At 38.8% G+C, this 20,763-nt stretch overlaps 1 protein-coding gene across 1 annotated transcript; it reads left to right on the top strand.

The window, feature by feature from the left end:
- Positions 1-8,641: 8,641 nt before the first annotated feature.
- LOC131428013 (uncharacterized) lies at positions 8,642-13,987 on the top strand. The gene is made up of 3 exons (XM_058591651.1): positions 8,642-12,883; positions 12,976-13,096; positions 13,143-13,987. The coding sequence occupies exons 1-3, from the start codon at positions 8,642-8,644 to the stop codon at positions 13,985-13,987; spliced, it is 5,208 nt and encodes a 1,735-aa protein (XP_058447634.1).
- Positions 13,988-20,763: the final 6,776 nt, after the last annotated feature.

The raw sequence follows: 20,763 nt of genomic DNA, 5'->3' as shown, positions 1-20,763 counted from the left end.
ATCGCTCTTGTCGAAAGCGAAACTAGCTGTGCAGACGACACAAAACACATCTGCTCGCAGTGGCGATAGAATCCAAACTGATTCAATTTTTGTTAAGAGATTTCCTTTTATGTGATTTCGTTTGTAGCTTTTTCACTAATGGGCGGTCCTAACGGCTATAAAAATAGCCGCATATAGAATTTCAATGTCGATTATTTCATTTCGGATTTGCATAATTTATTGAAAGAGACTATCAATATGCTGTAGGGATTCGTTTCTAGCATTCAGAAGGACCAAATTGAGGAACTCACTACGATATTCACCACTTTTGGAAACATTTTTCTTGAACGATTTGTTGTACAGCAGCAGCTATTTTCTTCTCTTCCTCAGAACGCGTTCTGATTGGCTGGTGTTGACATGGGTCAAATGAGATAGGTTTTTCAATAGTGTACTATTGAAATACTTCAATGCTCTTGCTATACACGTTTAAGTTGAAAAATTTCGATTCTATTGGTAGTTAGATTATATAAATCCTTCCACAGATCACTGAGCTATGAGCTTTCAAAATACGAGAAAGGCAAACGCGCCATATGAATTATCCTCTTTGATACTCGTTTATACCAAACATTTCAGAAAAGTTTAATTTTGAACTATTTGAGATTATGTCACACAACTGAAAATTTTATCATAAAATTGTGATCATATTTCCGATGGCATGTAGCAAAAATTATGTTGATTCGTTAGATACAACAAGAGATATTCACGATCAAAAACTTATCACTCTCTCAGAGGGTAAATTTTGAAAAGGCACCCCATAGTAAAGTAAGTCGTATTCACGACAAAAAATCGGCTGGTGGATTGAGGTCATTGCAGTTTCAACTGGTAATATTCCTCAGCGATAAGTGTAATTTCATTGTTCATTGAAAGCATAAACAAAGACGACCAACTTTTTAGATTGAACTATTTACGATTTTATGTTATAGTTTATTTTTATAGGTAACATCGACAATGTTTCGAATAGAGCTCAAGATTTTGAAGACCAAGGCGTCGATTAATACAAAATATGAATGAAATGGAAACATACTAAACAAAAAATAATCATTATGTCAAAAAAATAGCACACGGTTAAAAATCCGTGCAAATTGTAGCCGATGGCAGATCTCATACGCATTATCAAAATGAATTCATTATGATTGAAGTTTAGTTAATAATTATTTCGCCAATAGAAATTTGTCATTGTAACGGTAAATTTAGAAAACATTTTTTTTGGCTTGTGGTCTCGAAGGGGTTGAATCGATGCGAATGACAGTTTCGCTATCTTTGCGACATTTTGTCGCTATTTTAGCACATCGCATTTTTTTCATATAACCGATTTCGTGGAAATTTTTGAAATTAAAATTGAAATTGAAATTAATTTTCTATGAAAAGCGTGAAAAAATGTGTCCGAATGTGATCCTTGTTGCCAGCATAAGGTTTTTTTGAAATAAAAAATCATTCCATCGAATTATTTTTTTAAATAATTGTGAAAGATTACAAAAAAACTACAAGGATCAGTCCCATGGGGTTGTTCGAGCCATTGATGTGGAACAAGGCAACCAAAATTTCTAATGATCTACAATCAAACAGTTCAATCAATCGTCACACTTTTGAATTCGCAAATGCATGAGAGTCTGCTTAGATTGAACTTTATTAGAAACCAAAACCGCACACGCGAACCCAGAATATAGACTTTACTTGTCGTGATTTGTATTTGTTTTGTAGCCGACAAAATTCAACCAATAGCCCAAATGTATGCAATTATATGTTTGTACACGATACGGATATCGATATTGAGGCTTGCGATACGGATATCGATATTTAAGCTTCTCTTCGCCAAACTTGTGTTCAAGTTTTGTACCCAAGCAGTTATTTTTATAGCGTTTCTCTACCATTACTACCATTCTGCGATTTCGGTTGAAGCGATAAACTTTTTCTTATTATCAATCGAGTGCATCTTATATAAATTGGAAATTAATCTTATGCATTCCAAATTTACCCTGGGGTAGTCGTCAATTTCGTTTTAAATCGTTTTATGACACTTTTTGTCTTGCTGTCTAGCAACAACCTACCCCTAGCATGCTACTCATTGGACTGAAACGTTAGCTATAATTTTGCTTATATTTATAGATTCGCGTGCTTCCAGCAGCTGCGCTTTAGTATCGATTGACCAATCAGATCAATGCTTTCCCTTTGATATATCGCTTAATCCTTCAAAACCGTCGACTATGGCAGGGAAGTCCAGTATGATTTTTTGCAGACAAAATAGGACACTGCTAGCTATTAATCAACATTTCAATGATACAAAATTAAAAATGCATGCCAATGAACATTCAAATCAATACGTAGAAATATTTCCAATCAAATGGTGACATAATATTAATAATTTATATGAAATTGACTGAGCTGTAATTGTTCAAAACCTGACCACATTTCTACGTGTATTTTTCTTGAGTTTCTAGTTTGCACGACTATATAGAAAACAAAAATGTGTTCCACATTAAAAGCTCATTTTTTCTGTGCTATAATTTGATAAGACTCGGAAAATCCTCCGAATTTTCTAGCCATTTTCACCCTGTAGATAGATAAAAGTGTTTCAAAGGTCTGTATGTTTTTGGTTTTGTAAAATTTTTCAAAATTTCCATCGAAAATTTCCTAAAACCACCCGCGCGCATAGTACTTGGACGATGGCCATATATATGAAAATGTTCAGACCTCTATGTGGGCACCATGCTCAATTATTTTTGACATTTCACTTCTGGGTGCACGCTAAACGCAGACTGTTAAACATGACTGAAATCATAATCTTTTTCGACACGAGATGATGTTACTGTGATGGCTTTTTCGATTTGCATCGAATTCGTTAAAGTGATACATATTGATATGTAATATATTTGATAACACTTAATAAAACTAATTGCCGAAGCAAAGTTATTGTATCCGATCACAATTCGTTGATTGGCGCAACGTTTCTAGGGGGTTGGCTAACCAATCATTGGAACCATTTTGTTTTTTTTCTGCTCGTAAAAGTCATCTTTCCGGAGATGACTTTCAGCATTTTTTTTTGCTTTTCCACGAAACCAACAATGGGGGCGGCAAACCTTTTTTTGTCCCGGATGCCCAATTTCCTCGGTACTCCACTGATGACATCAGTGTCCAATCTACCAAGACCACTGTCACAACGAAATACAACGCAATAAACGAATCTGTAGTACGCTATTAAACATACGTTTTCGATTGATCATACTCTCATACTCAATCACTCCGATAAACGGGTCCAAGATAAAAAACAATGCCGCTCAATTAAATTATCTGTGATATGAATCGATTACTCGATTAATCGATCGATATTATGACATCCCTTGCTGAATTGCGGAAACTCTCGAGTGGGTGTTGGCAGAATTGTTTCATGATATTTGCCTAATGAGGGGCGATGAACGACACCGAACTGAGCCTATGGAACTCTACGTGGTGGGAGGGGGAATTAAAAAATGCAAGGTTTTTGTTCCAACGTTGACAGGTATACCGATTTATCGGTATTTATACCGATTTTTTACCTCTTTACAGTAATTCCGATACGCTCTCCAAAAATACCGATTATTCGTTGTAGATACAGATAAATACCGATTTTCGGTTTTGGCTTGTTTAGGAATGGCGAATTGTGGCGGTGGGACCTTATTTTGCTCAATAAAATGAACCCCAGTCACAATTATCTGGTACAAATTGTGTACAGGTAAGATACCGATGAAGTTTTGCGCCTGATACAGATTTTTGGCAAAATGACCTGGCAACTCTGTTTTGGTCTACACGGTTTATGAACGGTAAATGTCAACTATGTGAATTTATATTTTTAAACTTATATTTTCAAAAATATCACCAGAAGATTTTGTGAAGATTTTTTGTTTAATCTTGAATAAAATAGGAAACTTTCTTCGGGGGGTATGAACGAACATAATCATTTTAAATTGTAAACAGTTGTGTCAAGTTAATAAGAATTTTCCTTTATTTTGGATCGTTGCAGTAAATGATTAAACACACTTTGCCCTATAGTTTTGGAACCGGAAGTCGGATTCGGATGAAATTAAACAGCAACCTATGAGGCTATAGGAACTTTTATTTGAGCCTGTTTGTGGAAATCGACAAAATCATTTCTGAATATATTGAATGAGTCTCGTTTTAAACGTTTTGACCAGTATTTCCGCTACTTCTGGAACCGGGGACTTGAAACCAGTAAAGCCGAAGTTGGTTCGTTTAGTAAGTAATTATATAACCTACAAATTGAATCAGTTTTAAGCCAAATCTAGAATAATTTTACCCTATAAATGACGGTGTGAAATTCAATAGCAACCTATTGGACTACGAGATTTTTTATTTTATGAGTGACATTATTTGACACATACTCACACACATAGACACACAACCGCATACATTGCTCAGCTCGATGAACTGTGTCGAATGATATAGAACACTTAGCCCTTCGGGCCAATTTCCGCTAGTCAATTTTTCAAGTGATTGTATAAACTTTCTATATGAGAAAGGCAATAAGTGTCCTTTTATAGAAAAGCATCGGTTCATGATCTTGTAATAACACTAACAAGTAGGTACAAATTGGGGGACGGGTATAGTGTGATGGGTAAGTCGATGCCTTTCACGCAGCCCGCCTGGGTTCGATTCCCAACCCCGCACATAGGGTCAGAAAGTTTTTCTGGCCCGATGAGGCGAATGACCTTAAGATTAAAAACTATATAATCGAAACAAAAACAAGTAGGTACAAATTGAATAAAAGGATTAGAAATTTACATATTTTTCACCTGAAAAATATAAATTTTCATGTGGCAACCCTGCCCGCTATACGAAATTTAAACAAAGCACACTGCGAACGGAACAAAGCCGCACGTACCGACGCGTATCAGCTTTGCATCGTCATTTTAAATGACGATTTGAATATTTTGACACTCATCGCGCTATAATTTCGGAACCGGAAGTCGGATCTGGATGAAATTGCACAGTATATTTAAAAACAATGAGAGCTTTAATTTGCATCATGATTCGTGAAAATCGGCTTAACCGTTGCTGAGAAATCGAAGTGAGTTCTGTTTTTGGAGATTTTTTTCACTATTATCGGAAGCGGAAAGCGGGGACTAGTAGTTCCAAAGTAGTTTTATCTATTCACTAACTAGCAAGATTTGACAATTAGTTGTATTTGGTAGTAAATTTTATCAAAATATGCACCTCATGTCGCCATCGTTTGTGAAAAAATACTCATGAAATTCAAAATTTTCACTAATCGCACTGTAATACCGGAAGTCGAATCTGGATAAACTTTTCGGGGACTTTTTAAAGAATTTCAAAACCTTTTATTTGCTTCTTAGTCTGTGAAAATCGGTGACGCCATCTTTGAGAAAAATGATTGCTATGGACACTGGTAAAAATTAAGCGTAATTATCTCCAGCGTGTTAAAGCAAACCCACAGGACCAACACTTTAAACAAATGCTATTAAAGCTTGCTTCAGATAGAATTGGAACAAAGACAATTGCTTGTACTTCAGTTATTTATTATTGAATTCAAGATCTTTTTTAAACAAATGTAGCGTTTTCTTCATTCTTTTGAGAAAAAATACGCATAAAATTATTCGTCACGGTTTCGAAGGAATTCTCGAATTTTTCCTGTAACACGGCTCATTAGGCGGCGCACACCTTCTTCGTCCATCGTTTTCGCTATCTTTTTCCACCAGGTCGTCATCTGATTGATGTGTTTGACAACCTTTCCCTTTGCCTTGAGTCTCCTCTTCATGATTGCCCAGTATTTCTCAATAGGGCGGAACTGGGGGCAGTTGGGTGGGTTAAGGTTTTTCGGAACAAACTGGACCCCTTTCACTGCATACCATTCTTGAATGACTTTGCTGTAATGACAGCATGCCAAATCTGCCCAAAACATTACGGGATGGTCGTGGGGTCGAATGAACGGCCAAATTCGTTTTTGGAGACACTCTTTTTGGTAGAGTTCCGATGTCATTGTCTTTTTTGTAACGAAAACTTTCGATTTTTGCCACTGCTGCAAAGGCCCTGCCAAATCATAAATTTTCTTGCAAATTTGTCGGCAAAAGCAAATTTAAATTTGACTGGAACATCCCCCGAGCTGTTGCCAAGTAAAATTTTTGCCCTGGGATTTGCCCGAAGTCAGCCTTGACATAAGTTTCATCGTCCATCAGAAGACACTCGTCGAACTTGGTCAGCATCTGGTCATATAGTTTTCGAGCACGAATTTTGGCGACACTCGTCTGTTTTTTGGTCGGATTTGGATGTATGCTTGCTCGATACGACTTGATTCTTTCCCGAAGTTGAGTTCTCCTCACGGTACTATGGGCAGCACCGAATTTTCTGGCCAAATCACGGTCCGACAGATTAGGATTCCTCTTAATAATCTTCAAAGACTTACCACGCAGTTTCCGGTCGACAGTTCCACTCCGACGATTGGCTTGAGGCTTCCGAATCGTCGTCAATGTTTCCTTATACGCGCCTTTGATAACGCGCCATACGGTATTTCTGGGCAATTCCAGCTGTTTAGCTAGCCTAGATGCAGACCACAATGGATTTTCCAAATAACTGTGCACAATTTTTTTTCCTTCTTTCGGCTTCCATGTTGATTGTTTACAAAGTGCAGTCGATTTGCGGAATGTCAAAAATCATACGTGAAGCCCGACACGTGGGCGCCAAGAACTTCCAAATCTGTCCACCAGGAGCGCCACAATATGAATAAAAGTTTGTTCTAATTCTATATGAAGCAAGCTTTACATATATCTAAAAAGGTCGATATCATGGAAAGGAATAGCAAGAAAGCATTCAAAATTTTGGAAAAATCTAAATAATACTTTCGGAATAACAAAAAAAAGTGACAAGATTAGATTCACAATGGTAACAAAACTAATGTAAACTCTGAAGTTTGTCAGATATTCATCAATTCGTTCTCCAATAACGGCCAAGAATCAGCTAAAAATATTCGTATAAACCCAACGGTTTGTCCTACTGATAATGTTCGTCGTATTAGTAATTGTATGTTCATACGTCATCGTCTAGCGAAGTCATTCTACTGATACAAAATTTGGACAATAAAAACAGCAGTAGCCCCGACAACATCTCTGCAAGTGTGCTAACCGATCAAATGCACATAAAAAATTGTTCAGGAGTGCGATCGCATTGAACTACAACCCTGGCATCGTCATCGAGTACAGTCCACTACCTATACAACCAATACAACAAACTTGATTTTTATCGGCATGAGCGTAAACCGAATACTAATCGGACCTGTGATAGTACGCCACGATCGACGGAGATATGGCTGTGATCAACGATCATCAACGAAGAGAGAAATAGCGGAAAACATCGCACAAGAAAGCCGACTACTGCATCGATCGGCGATCGGAGGTATATTTCGGTGGCAGTCCATCAGCAAGGGAAGACAGTTCAATAAATTTTAATTATGTGTTAGCTTAAGTCCAAATAAAATTACTAGTAGTATAAGCCAAATAAATTTGCATGTCAGTTCATTAGTTAAGTGCAAAATAAACTGTGTTGTGATTTATCTACAATCAACGAGTTTTATCCATGAAGTTCTGATGTCCAATAACCAAAATGTACGAGGCTGACTAGGCAGTAACGGCGTACATCACTACACGTCAGCGCAAGTCTACAAGGTGGGTTACGATCGTTTCGGTGTTGGCCAGGACCAAGGAGCCAACATTTTGGTCCTTCGAGCCGGATCCTGGACAGGATTTGGTATCACGATTTGGTATTACAAGGGACGCGCTGACGCTGGGTCGACGCCATTGGAATAATTGGCTGCTATTGTTCGCAACCGCCATCACGTTTGCCTATCAAGGAATCAATATAGACAATTCGGCCATTGTCGTGAGCGCCATTTTGGAACTTCATCGTCAAACTGGACATTAGCGCCAAAGGATTTCTCGTAGGTGAGTTGATCCGCTACTATATGTCCAGTCGAAGCTGGCGCCGTTACTCTATGCTAACACTAGTTTCTATATCGGTTTATGGCACATCATATTGCTTGCTGCATTTGGAGATAATTGAAGCCGAGGACCAGGATCTGCACTTTGACAACATTTGGGTATACAAGTCACCATTCGATATAATATTAAGTGATATTGGCACTTAACCGTCGACGGAATCGTTCGACTGTATACGGAGAGGGAGAAGGCACGTTTCGTAAAGGATACGCAATCTCAAGGTTTCCCAGGTTAGTTGAGAATAGAGTATGTGTCAGCCGGAGTTGGAGTCGGAAAATACACGTTTTTAAAATAAATTTATCCTCTTCGACTGTGTTGTCCTAAATACGAATTGAGCCCTGGATCAAGTCTTCATGTAAGACTTGATGTCTATGTATACCGGATTTTGCACATTGCACTTGGATGTTATTCTGCACTACTAGTCTCTTAAATTCACCAATTTGTACTTTCCCTTGGTACCTGGATGCTATATTTGAAATCTACTTTGGAGCAGTATTTTTTTGTGCAGGTAAAATACACATTAGTATAGGTCTAGCAAGGCTAGGACCAATCGCAGTTCACTACACTTAATTAAATTTCTTCGCTGGTCAAACACGAACACTATGGCGCCTGCTGCTTCATCCGCGGCTAAGAAACAGTCCTTGAAGGTGCTGACGACTAAGTTGAAGGATATACAGTTGTCTTTCAACGATATCTGGCAATTTGTGGAGGACTTCACGGAAGATGCTACTGTCACTGAGGTGGAAATCCGTTTACAAAAACTTGATGAGTTGTGGGAAAGGTTTGGCGATGTCCTAGTTGATATAAAATCTCATGATGACTTCTCGGATGATGGCGAAGGTTATGAAAAGGAGAGAAAGGAGTTCAGCGACCATTATTACCGTGCTAAATCCTTTCTTTTGGATAGAGTAAAGGAGCGACAAGAACATTCGGTGCTTGAACAATCCATCCGTATCGGAGACACAACGACGCTGGGTACACTCGATCATGTTCGCCTTCCGCAGATAAAATTGCAATCTTTCAGTGGTGACATCGACGAGTGGCTCAGTTTTCGGGACCTTTTCACTTCTCTCATTCATTGGAAGTCTGATTTGCCGGAAGTGGAAAAATTCCACTATCTCAAGGGATGTCTTCAAGGTGAACCAAAGGGCCTCATAGAACCGTTACAAATTACAAAGGCGAATTATCTAGTTGCTTGGGAAATGCTTCTGAAAAGATATAACAACAGCAAGTTACTGAGAAAGCGACAGATTGAATCATTGTTCAAACTGCCTAGTCTCACGAAGGAGTCGGCTTCTGAATTACACGTCCTCTTGGAAAATTTCGAAAGAATAGTTCAAACTTTGGATCAATCTGTACAATCGAGTGATTATAAGGATTTGCTACTCGTTAATCTCCTCACCACACGGTTGGATCCAGTCACCCGCAGAGGGTGGGAAGAATGCTCGTCTAGCAGGGAAACAGATACGCTTAAGGACCTTACGGATTTTCTTCATCGTCGTGTTCAGGTGTTAGAATCGTTGCCATCAAGAGCATCTGAAGCTAGAAGCAATCAGCATGCACAACCACATTCAAAACCGAAGCTTTCCCCTGTGAAGAACAGCTACAATGCGACACATGCATCTGTGGGACGATGTGTTGTATGTTCGGCGAATCATTTGTTGTACCAGTGTGGAGCCTTTCAACGGATGTCGGTAACCGAACGGGAAGCATTACTTCGGACTAATTCCCTCTGCCGTAACTGTTTCCGACATGGCCATCAGGCAAGAGAGTGCCAGTCGAAATTCTCCTGTCGTACATGTAAGGGTCGGCATCACACTATGGTTTGTTTCAAACGAGGAAAGGATAGCAACGATAAGGCAAACGATAAGGAGACAAATCATGGAACTGTCATTTCTACCAAGGATACACCAGCTTCATCATCATCTTCTTCTTCTTCTCAAATGTCCACACTTGATACCGCTAATGTGTCTTTAGCTAACGTGGCCCAATCGTGTATTTCATCACAGGTACTGTTGGCTACCGCGGTAGTCGTTGTCGAGGATGATAACGGTGGACATTTCCCTGCCCGTGCGCTTCTAGACTCGGGATCAGAGAGTAATTTCGTAACGGAACGGATGAGTCAACGGCTTAGAGTTGAACGGCAACGGGTGGATATTTCTGTATGCGGTATAGGCCAGGCTGCTACTAGAGTCAAACAGCGGATTATTACTAAGATCAAGTCACGAGTTTCCGATTTTTCACGAGAACTAAGTTTTCTCGTGTTGTCAAAAGTAACTGTGAATTTACCTATAGCTACGATCAACCCAGCTGGATGGGCCATTCCTAGAAACGTTGAATTGGCAGATCCTTCGTTTTGTGTGTCTAAAGACGTGGACATGATACTAGGTATTGAAGCGTTTTTCGACTTTTTCGTGACAGGTCGTAAAATATCATTGGGAGAACAACTTCCTGCATTGAACGAATCAGTGTTTGGATGGGTGGTGTGTGGTGGTTTGTCCATTCAATCGCCACAAATTAATTGCAATGCTTCTTCTTCGGAGGATCTGGATTCGCTGGTAGCGAGGTTTTGGGATTGCGAAGAAATAGGATCAGCAGTCAACTATTCTCCGGAAGAAGCGAGATGTGAAGCTATATTTGCACAAACAGTTAAGCGGAATTCGGATGGGCGGTACACCGTTTCTTTACCAATAGATGAAATTGTTCTTGCACGGATCGGCGATTCTAGGAACATTGCCTATCGCAGGCTCCTGGGAACGGAGCGCAGGTTGGCAAGGGATGCCAACTTGAGAGAACAGTATGTTTCATTCATGAATGAATATTGTGATTTGGGACATATGCGGAAAATTGATAGCAATATTGAAGGAACCGTAAACCGATGCTATCTTCCTCATCATCCGGTGGTTAAGGAGTCTAGCACAACAACCAGGCTCCGAGTGGTTTTTGACGCCTCGTGCAAAACCTCGTCGGGAGTGTCTTTGAACGAGGCACTAATGGTAGGACCAGTAATCCAGGAGGATTTACGATCAATTATTTTGTGTTGTCGTACCAAACAGATCATGATGGTAGCCGATGTCGAGAAAATGTTTCGGCAGATCTATGTCAAACCGGAAGAAAGATATCTGCAGTGTATACTTTGGCGTTCGTCACTTACGGAGGAAGTAGCTACGTATGAACTTAATACGGTTACCTACGGCACGAAACCGGCACCATTCCTAGCAACACGTACGTTGCAACAACTAACAATTGACGAGAAGGAACGTTTTCCGTTAGCGGCGAAGGCAGTTGTTAGGGACACGTATATGGATGACGTGATAACAGGATCGGATGACGTCGATGAGGCTGTAAAACTTAGGAGTCAGTTGACGGAAATGATGAGTTGTGGTGGATTTCGGCTTAGAAAATGGGCGTCGAATTCCACGAAGGTATTGGATGGAATCGCCGAGGACGATTTGGCAATCCGCGAAGGTAACGGAATCAGTTTAGATCCAGATCCCGCCGTGAAAACTTTAGGACTCATTTGGAATCCAAGCACGGATACTTTCCGATTCCAATTCACTATTCCAACATTAGAACAAGTTCAAACAGAAGTGCTCTCCAAACGTCGCATCCTTTCGATAATAGCAACACTCTTCGATCCTTTAGGACTGATTGGTGCTGCCATAACGACTGCAAAGTTATTTATGCAGATTTTGTGGACTCTAAGAGATAACGCAGGACATCAATTGCATTGGGATCAGCCGGTTACCCCGATATTAGCTGAAAGGTGGAGAAAGTTCTGTTCCCAGCTACCACTTCTGAATGAAATTCGAATCGAACGACGCGTAATTTTACCCGATGCTATATCCATTGAAATCCATTGTTTCTCTGATGCTTCGGAAAAAGCATACGGAGCGTGTTTGTATATCCGAAGCCAAGACGTAAAAGGGAGAGTGTTAGTTCGTTTATTAACCTCTAAATCTAAGGTTGCGCCTTTAAAAAGCCAATCAATTCCTAGGTTGGAACTCTGCGGAGCGCTTCTGTCCGCTCAGTTATTCGAGAAGGTTCAAAAGGCTATTGGAATCGAAGCTACCGTCAGGTTTTGGACCGATTCTACCTGTGTACTGCGCTGGATTAGCGCTGTACCCACAACATGGAGCACGTATATTGCAAATAGGGTTGCAAAAATACAAAACTTGACAGAAGGAGCAGAATGGCGGCATATACCAGGAATACATAATCCAGCTGATTTGATCTCCAGAGGAATCTCTCCGCGCGATATTCTCGATAACTCTGTCTGGTGGAAAGGACCTAGCTGGCTGACAGAAGCTTGTGAACAGTGGCCAAAGATTCCTGGAAACTTCACTGGCGACGAAGGAGATAATGAGCGGCGTCGTACCACAATCGCTACAACATGCTCATCGGTAGCGGAATTTAACGACTGGTATATCAGTAAGTTCTCATCATATTCGAACTTAATCAGGCGAACCGCTATACTGCTACGTTTCATGAAATTGTTGCGCACTCCAAAAGAGGATCGTTTCATTGGATTTATAACCACTGCTGAACTGCGAGAAGCAGAACTAGTTATTCTCCGTCGTATACAATTGGAAGGTTTCGCAGAAGAATTGAAAGTTCTGGCAAAGGGAATGCCAGTATCAGGACGATCAGCGTTACGGTGGTACAATCCTGGCGTTGCCAAGGATTGTCTCATCAGGTTAGGCGGACGTTTGAATCACTCGCACGAATCGGAGGATACCAAACACCCAATTGCGCTACCGTCTCACCATCGTTTAACTCGGATGTTGATGAAGCACTACCACGAGAGATTGCTGCACGCTGGTCCACAGTTACTGCTGAGTGTCGTAAGACTCCGTTTTTGGCCGTTACGCGGGAGAAATATGGCAAGAGACATTGTACATAAATGCCACAAATGTTTTCGAGTAAAACCAACCAGGATACAGCAATTCATGGGGGAATTGCCATCCGCCAGGGTAACAGTGTCGCGCCCGTTCTCAAGGACAGGAGTAGATTATTGCGGGCCGATCTACCTGAGACCTGTACCCAGACGGGGAACAGTAAAGGCATACATTGCTATATTTGTTTGTCTTTGTACGAAAGCAGTACACATGGAGTTAGTGTCGGATCTAACTACGGATAGGTTCCTACAAGCACTTAGACGATTTATTGCACGAAGGGGCAAGTGCACAGATCTTTACTCCGACAACGGTACGAATTTTGTCGGCGCCCGTAATAGAATCCAAGAACTTCTCTCACTGCTGAAAGGTAATCGGCACTGTGAGCAGGTAACAAAATTTTGTTTGGAAGAAGGAATCCAATGGCACTTTAGCCCACCAAGTGCACCACATTTCGGCGGGCTGTGGGAAGCAGCCGTTCGTTCTGCTAAGCATCATCTTCTGAGAGTCATCGGAGATAATCCAGTCACACCGGAGGATATGAACACTTTGCTCGTTCAAATCGAAGGTTGCTTGAACTCTCGGCCTCTCACTGCTGCTTCCGAGGATCCGAGAGACTTAGAGCCACTAACACCAGCTCATTTTCTGGTAGGATCGTCGTTGCATGCTTTACCAGAACCAAGCTACCAAGACATTCCAATCAATCGCTTGAAACAATGGCAGCTTATGCAACGAAAATTGCATGAATTTTGGACTAGATGGCGAAGAGAATATCTATCCCAGTTGCAAGGCAGAGTAAAACGCTGGCGTCCACCAGTAAAAATTGAAGTCGGAAAGTTAGTGATAATTAAGGATGATAATCAGCCTCCCTTTCGATGGAAGATGGGACGAATCTTGAAGTTACACCCTGGAGACGATGATGTTGTTCGAGTGGTTACTTTGAAAACTACCACTGGATTACTTACCAGACCAGTAGAGAAGGTGTGCCTTTTGCCTATTGGGGAGCATGATGAGATCAACGAGAGCACATCCAACGAAAAGGCAGTTCCATAGTCAAACCTTCCCACACCTCGTCATCGTCGAAGAGGAGCTTTTCTTTGTTTATTTTCAGAAATGCTGCTATTTCTGGGTAGGTGAGGATGTTCAGGAGTGCGATCGCATTGAACTACAACCCTGGCATCGTCATCGAGTACAGTCCACTACCTATACAACCAATACAACAAACTTGATTTTTATCGGCATGAGCGTAAACCGAATACTAATCGGACCTGTGATAGTACGCCACGATCGACGGAGATATGGCTGTGATCAACGATCATCAACGAAGAGAGAAATAGCGGAAAACATCGCACAAGAAAGCCGACTACTGCATCGATCGGCGATCGGAGGTATATTTCGGTGGCAGTCCATCAGCAAGGGAAGACAGTTCAATAAATTTTAATTATGTGTTAGCTTAAGTCCAAATAAAATTACTAGTAGTATAAGCCAAATAAATTTGCATGTCAGTTCATTAGTTAAGTGCAAAATAAACTGTGTTGTGATTTATCTACAATCAACGAGTTTTATCCATGATGTTCTGATGTCCAATAACCAAAATGTACGAGGCTGACTAGGCAGTAACGGCGTACATCACTACACGTCAGCGCAAGTCTACAAGGTGGGTTACGATCGTTTCGGTGTTGGCCAGGACCAAGGAGCCAACAAAAATAATAACAAAATTATTTTAACAGTTGTTATTTTTATCAAAATGTGATATGTTCAGTTATCTATACAATATATTTGTCGGTTTATAATAACGCACAATATCAATATTATAACACAGTCTGTCACAATTACTTTAAACGTATACTATTAAAGTCAAATATTTATTATTGTTTATCGTCTTGACATCTAACATGGAAAGATGGGATAAAACGCACCTTGAGGTAAACAAACATATCACTTTTTTAAAAAAATACGACAAAATTATTCAAAATATTGACGCAAATTGCTGAATACTGAAGTTATGTTAGGAAACAGCTGATTCCACAAAAATTTTCTTGAATATCCACAAAAATTTTCTTGAATATTCCAATATAGGTCAGATATTTGGAATACAATTAGTTACTCTACACTTATGCCAACTGAGCAAAATTATATAAATTTCGAGAAGAGTAACACTCCGCCATTGGTCTCTAGGATTTAAGTATGAATTATCGAATTAAAGAATAGTCATGAATAATTCTTACATTTAACAAGCGCACTCGCTTAAAAAATGTTCATCTATCTTTAATATAAAAACAATATATTTTAGTAATGAGTTTATATGTGTCGTTCGTTTTGTCCTTTTTTGCATTATTATAGTGCAATTAGTAGTCTTTCTACAATTCTCGGAATCCGGGATCGGTTAGAATGAAGCAAATCTAATTGGTCATCAACATAAATTGACCTATTACACCCAAAACCTCAATTTACGTTATAATTGGGGGTTAGTAAATCGAATAATAACGTATACAAAATTTACGTTACTTGAAATTTTCAACGTAAAAAAAGTTTACGTTATTTGGAATTTTCAACGTAAAAAAAGTTTTTCTTATGTAAATGGGTTATTGGGTATGTATAATATAATGAATAATTTTGTAACGAAAATCATCAGTATATGCAGGAAAAGGATGTTCTAAATAGCATTAAAATTCAAGATAGCGACTTCCGGTTCATTGAAATGTCATAAAAACCCTTAAAATATGGGTCTACTCGTCAAACCATTTCCAAAAATACTTATATTGTAGTAGTTTCCGTGGAATATAAATGAACCGGAAACCTTTTTCTTGTATGCAAAAACCTATTTTTAGGAAGTAGGTTCGTAAAAAAAGTTTACGTTATTTGGAATTTGTTCCGTAAAAAGAGGTAACGTAGAAAAAGTTTACGTAAACGGAAGTTTGGGTGTAATCGAAAACAATAAGACCAATATTGCAAATTTCACGTTCGTCACTGTAGGACAATTTTATAATCATCACTGTGAGCCTAGAATTTGTAAATTAACTGGAAACTTGCAAACTTTTGGTTGGTGGCTATTTTCACAGATTTCACAAATCCGTTATTCCGTAACCGGAAATCGAGGCCGTATAACATCCAGTAGCTGCTAATCATGGTCTATGAAACAGTTCATATTTCGTATATGTCGATTCAGTTAACTACGTAAAAATTATGTGCACATTCTTGTCTCATTCACTCGATTTATGTATCGAATTTTAGGTTGGTTTTCGTGCTTTTTTGTATAAGAAATGTAGTGCTAATCTAAAACAAAATAATCAAACTAATCCCATATGAATCTAAAGTGTATTGTATTCAAAATAATTTCCGTTGGTGTCAACTGATTTAAATCCATATAAAATTTTCACTAAGCCATATAAAAATATTTTTATACATAGGCAAACATCAAACCTATGTACATCCCGTGTCACATCTATATAACACGCACAACAATTGTATTTAGAAAATTGAGCGAATTGATAAAATATGCACGAACATGGCATGTAATCTACCCTGTAAGAAACAATGGCAATTACATTTCATTTAATCTTTTCCGTCGCTAAAAGATCCTCCTCCAGTTTTGAACTGCCACTTTTATATTTAGTAGAGTAAATGTCATCATTATCGTAAGGGACTGTATAATTACTTTCACTGCTACGAGTTCAAAGAAGAACAAAAATTAGAATGAATTCTAAGTTCCACGAATAGCTTGTAAGAAATATTCAGCATTCAATTTAGACAAAGTAGCTATTTTAGGCAATCTGCGATCATGCTTTATCACGTATGCCATTATTCACAGGAATACACAGTTTAAAAAAGACAAACCAACTTTCAATCTGTAGCGTATAACCATTTAAACATTTCAGGTTTACATACCCCACGCAAAAACCCGCTTACATGATCACTCACTGAATTAAAAGAAGCGACGCAAGAAGTGTGCGACAATGGAAACTTTTTTTTTATTCAATAGTATAATATATAATTTTAGGCACACTGCTTAAGCTATGACAATGAAAACTATCTACATTCAGCTTCATTATTAAACACCGCTTATCATGTATTGGTTATATTTCCTTCCACTCATAGGTAACCTTCACAGTCTCGTGTATTCGAAGTGTGTATTGGCAATCGCAATCTTCCCGGTTAAAATTTGGTTCTGATTGCCGGATGCTTTTTTTATTTCAAGCAAAATCGCCTAAAGGTATGCAATTGTATGGCACATAAAAATCTATTTTTAGAATTGCACGGTGAAATCTTACGCACCATAAAATTGGTAATAATAGTTGAAAAACCTACAGAATTCATAACAAATTTGGATATAATATTGATATTAACATATTAAGTTATGTTACAATTTAGTTGTTATCTAAGCCAATTTTAGATATAATTTTTGTTATTTTAACAGCTAACCAGCCAAATATAAAACCAATTTTGTTATGTGAAATAAATATCCCAATTTGTTATAAACTTGTTTCGCTAGAATTCTCTCTCAATGTTTCAATGTGATTGTTCAGACTGCCTCAAAGTGGCTAAAGTTGTTCCTGTTTATAAGTCTGGTGATCGTTGTGATTGTAATAAATTTCGTCCTATATCGAATTCTTTGAAAAACTATTGGTTAATAAACTCGACAAACATAGTATCCTTTATAAATTTTAGTATGGCTTCAGACAAGGTTCTAGCACACATACCGCTATCATGGAATTAGCAGACAATATAATGAGCGAGATGGACCAAAAAAACATGATTGGGGCCTTATTTTTTTTATTATCAGTAGCTACTTGACAAACAGAAAACAATTCGTGTCCATCGAGGGTGACTGTAGCTGCCATAAACATTGGAGTGCCACAGGGTAGCAATATAAGACCACTATTATTTCTTTTGTATATTAATGATATAGGTGATCTGCAACTCACAGGGACTCCGCGGTTATTTGCCGACGACACAGCTCTATTTTATCCTAACAATGACATCAATGCTATTATAAACGCAGGGGAGAGCGACTTAAGTATATAAGATCAATATTTTAGTGCAAATTCATTGTCCTTGAATCTTATAAAAACTAAATATATGATTTTCCGATCTATAATAAAAATAATGCCAATCCATGGTCATCCTAACTTGGGACATTATATTATTGAAAAAGTGAACTGCTTCAAATATTTGGGTGTATATTTTGACCCCACGTTAACCTGGATTCACCATATTAAATCTATTGAGGAAAATGTGGCATCCTACTGCGTTATTTTGTGGAGGGTCAGTCATATGTTCCTAAGCGTGCACTTCTAAACTTTTATTTTGCTTACATCCATTCACATCTCATTTATTTGGTATTCACAGTTTTCAACTCTAACTCACTCTGGAACTACACGTCGTAGTAACAACCTGCTTCGCGTTCGAGCAGTTACAAACATTGGTCAAAGGAGGATTCTTTTTGTTAGTCCAATAAAATATAACGCACTTCCACTTGACATTCAAAGAACATCCAGCCGTGCCTTATTCGAGGCTAGATCGAAGTATTATTTTAAGCATACACTGAGCGAGATATTTAATTAATGTAGTTCCTTAATGTATTCCATGTTTTACAAACTGTCATTAATTCATTCTTGTCAGTAATTCAGTCTTGTATAATTTTTTAATTAATCTGTACATTGTGCATCCCTTAAATGGAAACCATTTCCACTGGGATTCCGCTATATTTTTTATAATGTTAAGTTGAACATCATGAAAATACAAACATCTCAGCGTCTTTTTTAATTAAATTATTATATTTATTGTTACGTAAGACTTTCTTTTAGTAGTATTTTGCCAGAAAAATTTTTTTCTTTTATTTGAGCTGAGATTAGTTTGCGTCCACTACCAGGGTGCTTCACAAATTGAATCTCTTTGGTGTGGGGGAGTGTGATGGGCAAAAAAAACCGGAACCGGAAGTCGGATCCAGATGAAATTCAGGAAAATTGTATGAGGCCATAAGACCTTTCATTTGAATCTAATTTTGGTGAAAATCGGCTCAGCCATATCTGAGAAAATTGAGCGGTAAAAATTTTTTTCGAAAAGTGAGCACACACACATACACGGTTAACCCTTGAACCCTTGATTACCACGAAATTTTGTATATGTAAACATTACATCCTAAACTAGTTTTTCTCAAATTTTCATCCACTCTCATGCATTCAATAGTGTCAAAGTAGCGCAATCACTCGTACCGATTCAAAACTGATTCAACAGCCTTGGTTGACAAAATTCCGAACGGTAGACGAATTTCTCACGAAATACCTATAGACACGATTTACAGCGTCGCCGGAAGTGAGAAGCACTGCCAGGATTCCACAATGGTGCAGTATTGTCATGCCGAACCAACCAATTACATTTCTCTGTGACACAAGTAAATAGCGGCCCTTACACGAGACAATATTATTGTCAATACAAGGAGTATTGACAATACTTTTGATCGTGTAATGGAAACTTCATAGGATTGACGAAAATATTGTCAAAAAATCAAAACTGCTCATCAATCCGACAATACTTTCTCTCCAGAGAAGAAACTGTCAAATATGTGCAATGTACTCTTCTCTCAATGTTTCAATGTTCAGTTGCAATATTTGAAGCTTCAAACGCTTAATTTGTTCGAAAAAATGCGGACTCAAGTTACCAAGTCAATTGGATTGACGGTATTGACAATACTTTGGATTGACAATAATATTGTCACGTGTAAGGGCTGCTAATAGAGAAAATTCATCTATTCATCCAAGTAGGTCAATAAAAAAGTTGAAACCGTAAAAGGGGACACGTGCAGCACTGCATCGCAATAGTAGATCATTGTAACTTTTTTTCCGTGCAACATTGTGCAAAAACGACATCGATGAACCACCGATTCTACACGGAATTCAGTACGCAAATGTAATGACATAATGCAGAAAGATTCTCGTCCCACATCAACAGATTCAAAATAAAGTACCTGAAAACTCAAGTCGAATTAAATCACTTGCGAAAGCATTGCATTCTCAAACCTCCGTCGAAAACGTGCTTCTGTTTACTCTCGGGGCGGGCCGTATTTTTATACTTTTTTTTCTCTCATCTGTCACTTTGCGGGGTGCTGACTAATCCCAGAGCAGAGTGTGGTAAGCTGATGGATTTATGTATTTACCTGCGCTCATACATGCATTCATTCGTTCGTCGCACGCCCGCGGTCGGTGGCGGAGGTTCGTCAACTAAATCGCTGCTGAAAAGAAAAATTAAAAATAAAAGCATATAAAACCGTCATCTGAAATTTGCACAAGCTCATTTTGAATTCAGGATAATTTAGATGCCACTATATATATATTTTTTGCGTACCACCATCGCGACCCCCCACCCCCCAAGATTCCCACGATTTCAATATTCGTGTACGGTAAGTGCTCCTGCGTTTGATCGAATGACCTCACACCAAAAAAAAACAAACTAATTTTCCATTCCGTTGAATCCGAAACTGTGCGATCATCAGCGAGACACTTTTGACGGGATGAGTAAAGGAAATGTCAGTGACAGTTTGGACACCTACAGGTCAAGGTGCTGCAGGCATATTTCGAATGCCAGATGACTCACCGCCGTGTCGTTGGAGGGTTGCCCAAATACTGTAGCTGAGCGCTACTTACCAGGAGGGACGTCAGTCGGACTACGCGTCTCTTCATACGCCTGATGCAGAGTCAAACTCATGGAGCCGCACCGTGTTTTGTTTCCTTGTGATTGTTTGTGGGATTGATGATGGGAAACTCCGCATTTTTCTTTTGTTCCAAAACTAACATCTATAAACAACTTTTGTCGTTGTTTTTCTAGTCATT

Source organism: Malaya genurostris, chromosome 1, assembly GCF_030247185.1.
Source record: "Malaya genurostris strain Urasoe2022 chromosome 1, Malgen_1.1, whole genome shotgun sequence".
NCBI classification, from domain to species: Eukaryota; Metazoa; Arthropoda; class Insecta; order Diptera; family Culicidae; genus Malaya; species Malaya genurostris.
This window is presented reverse-complemented; position numbering and strand designations above follow the sequence as displayed.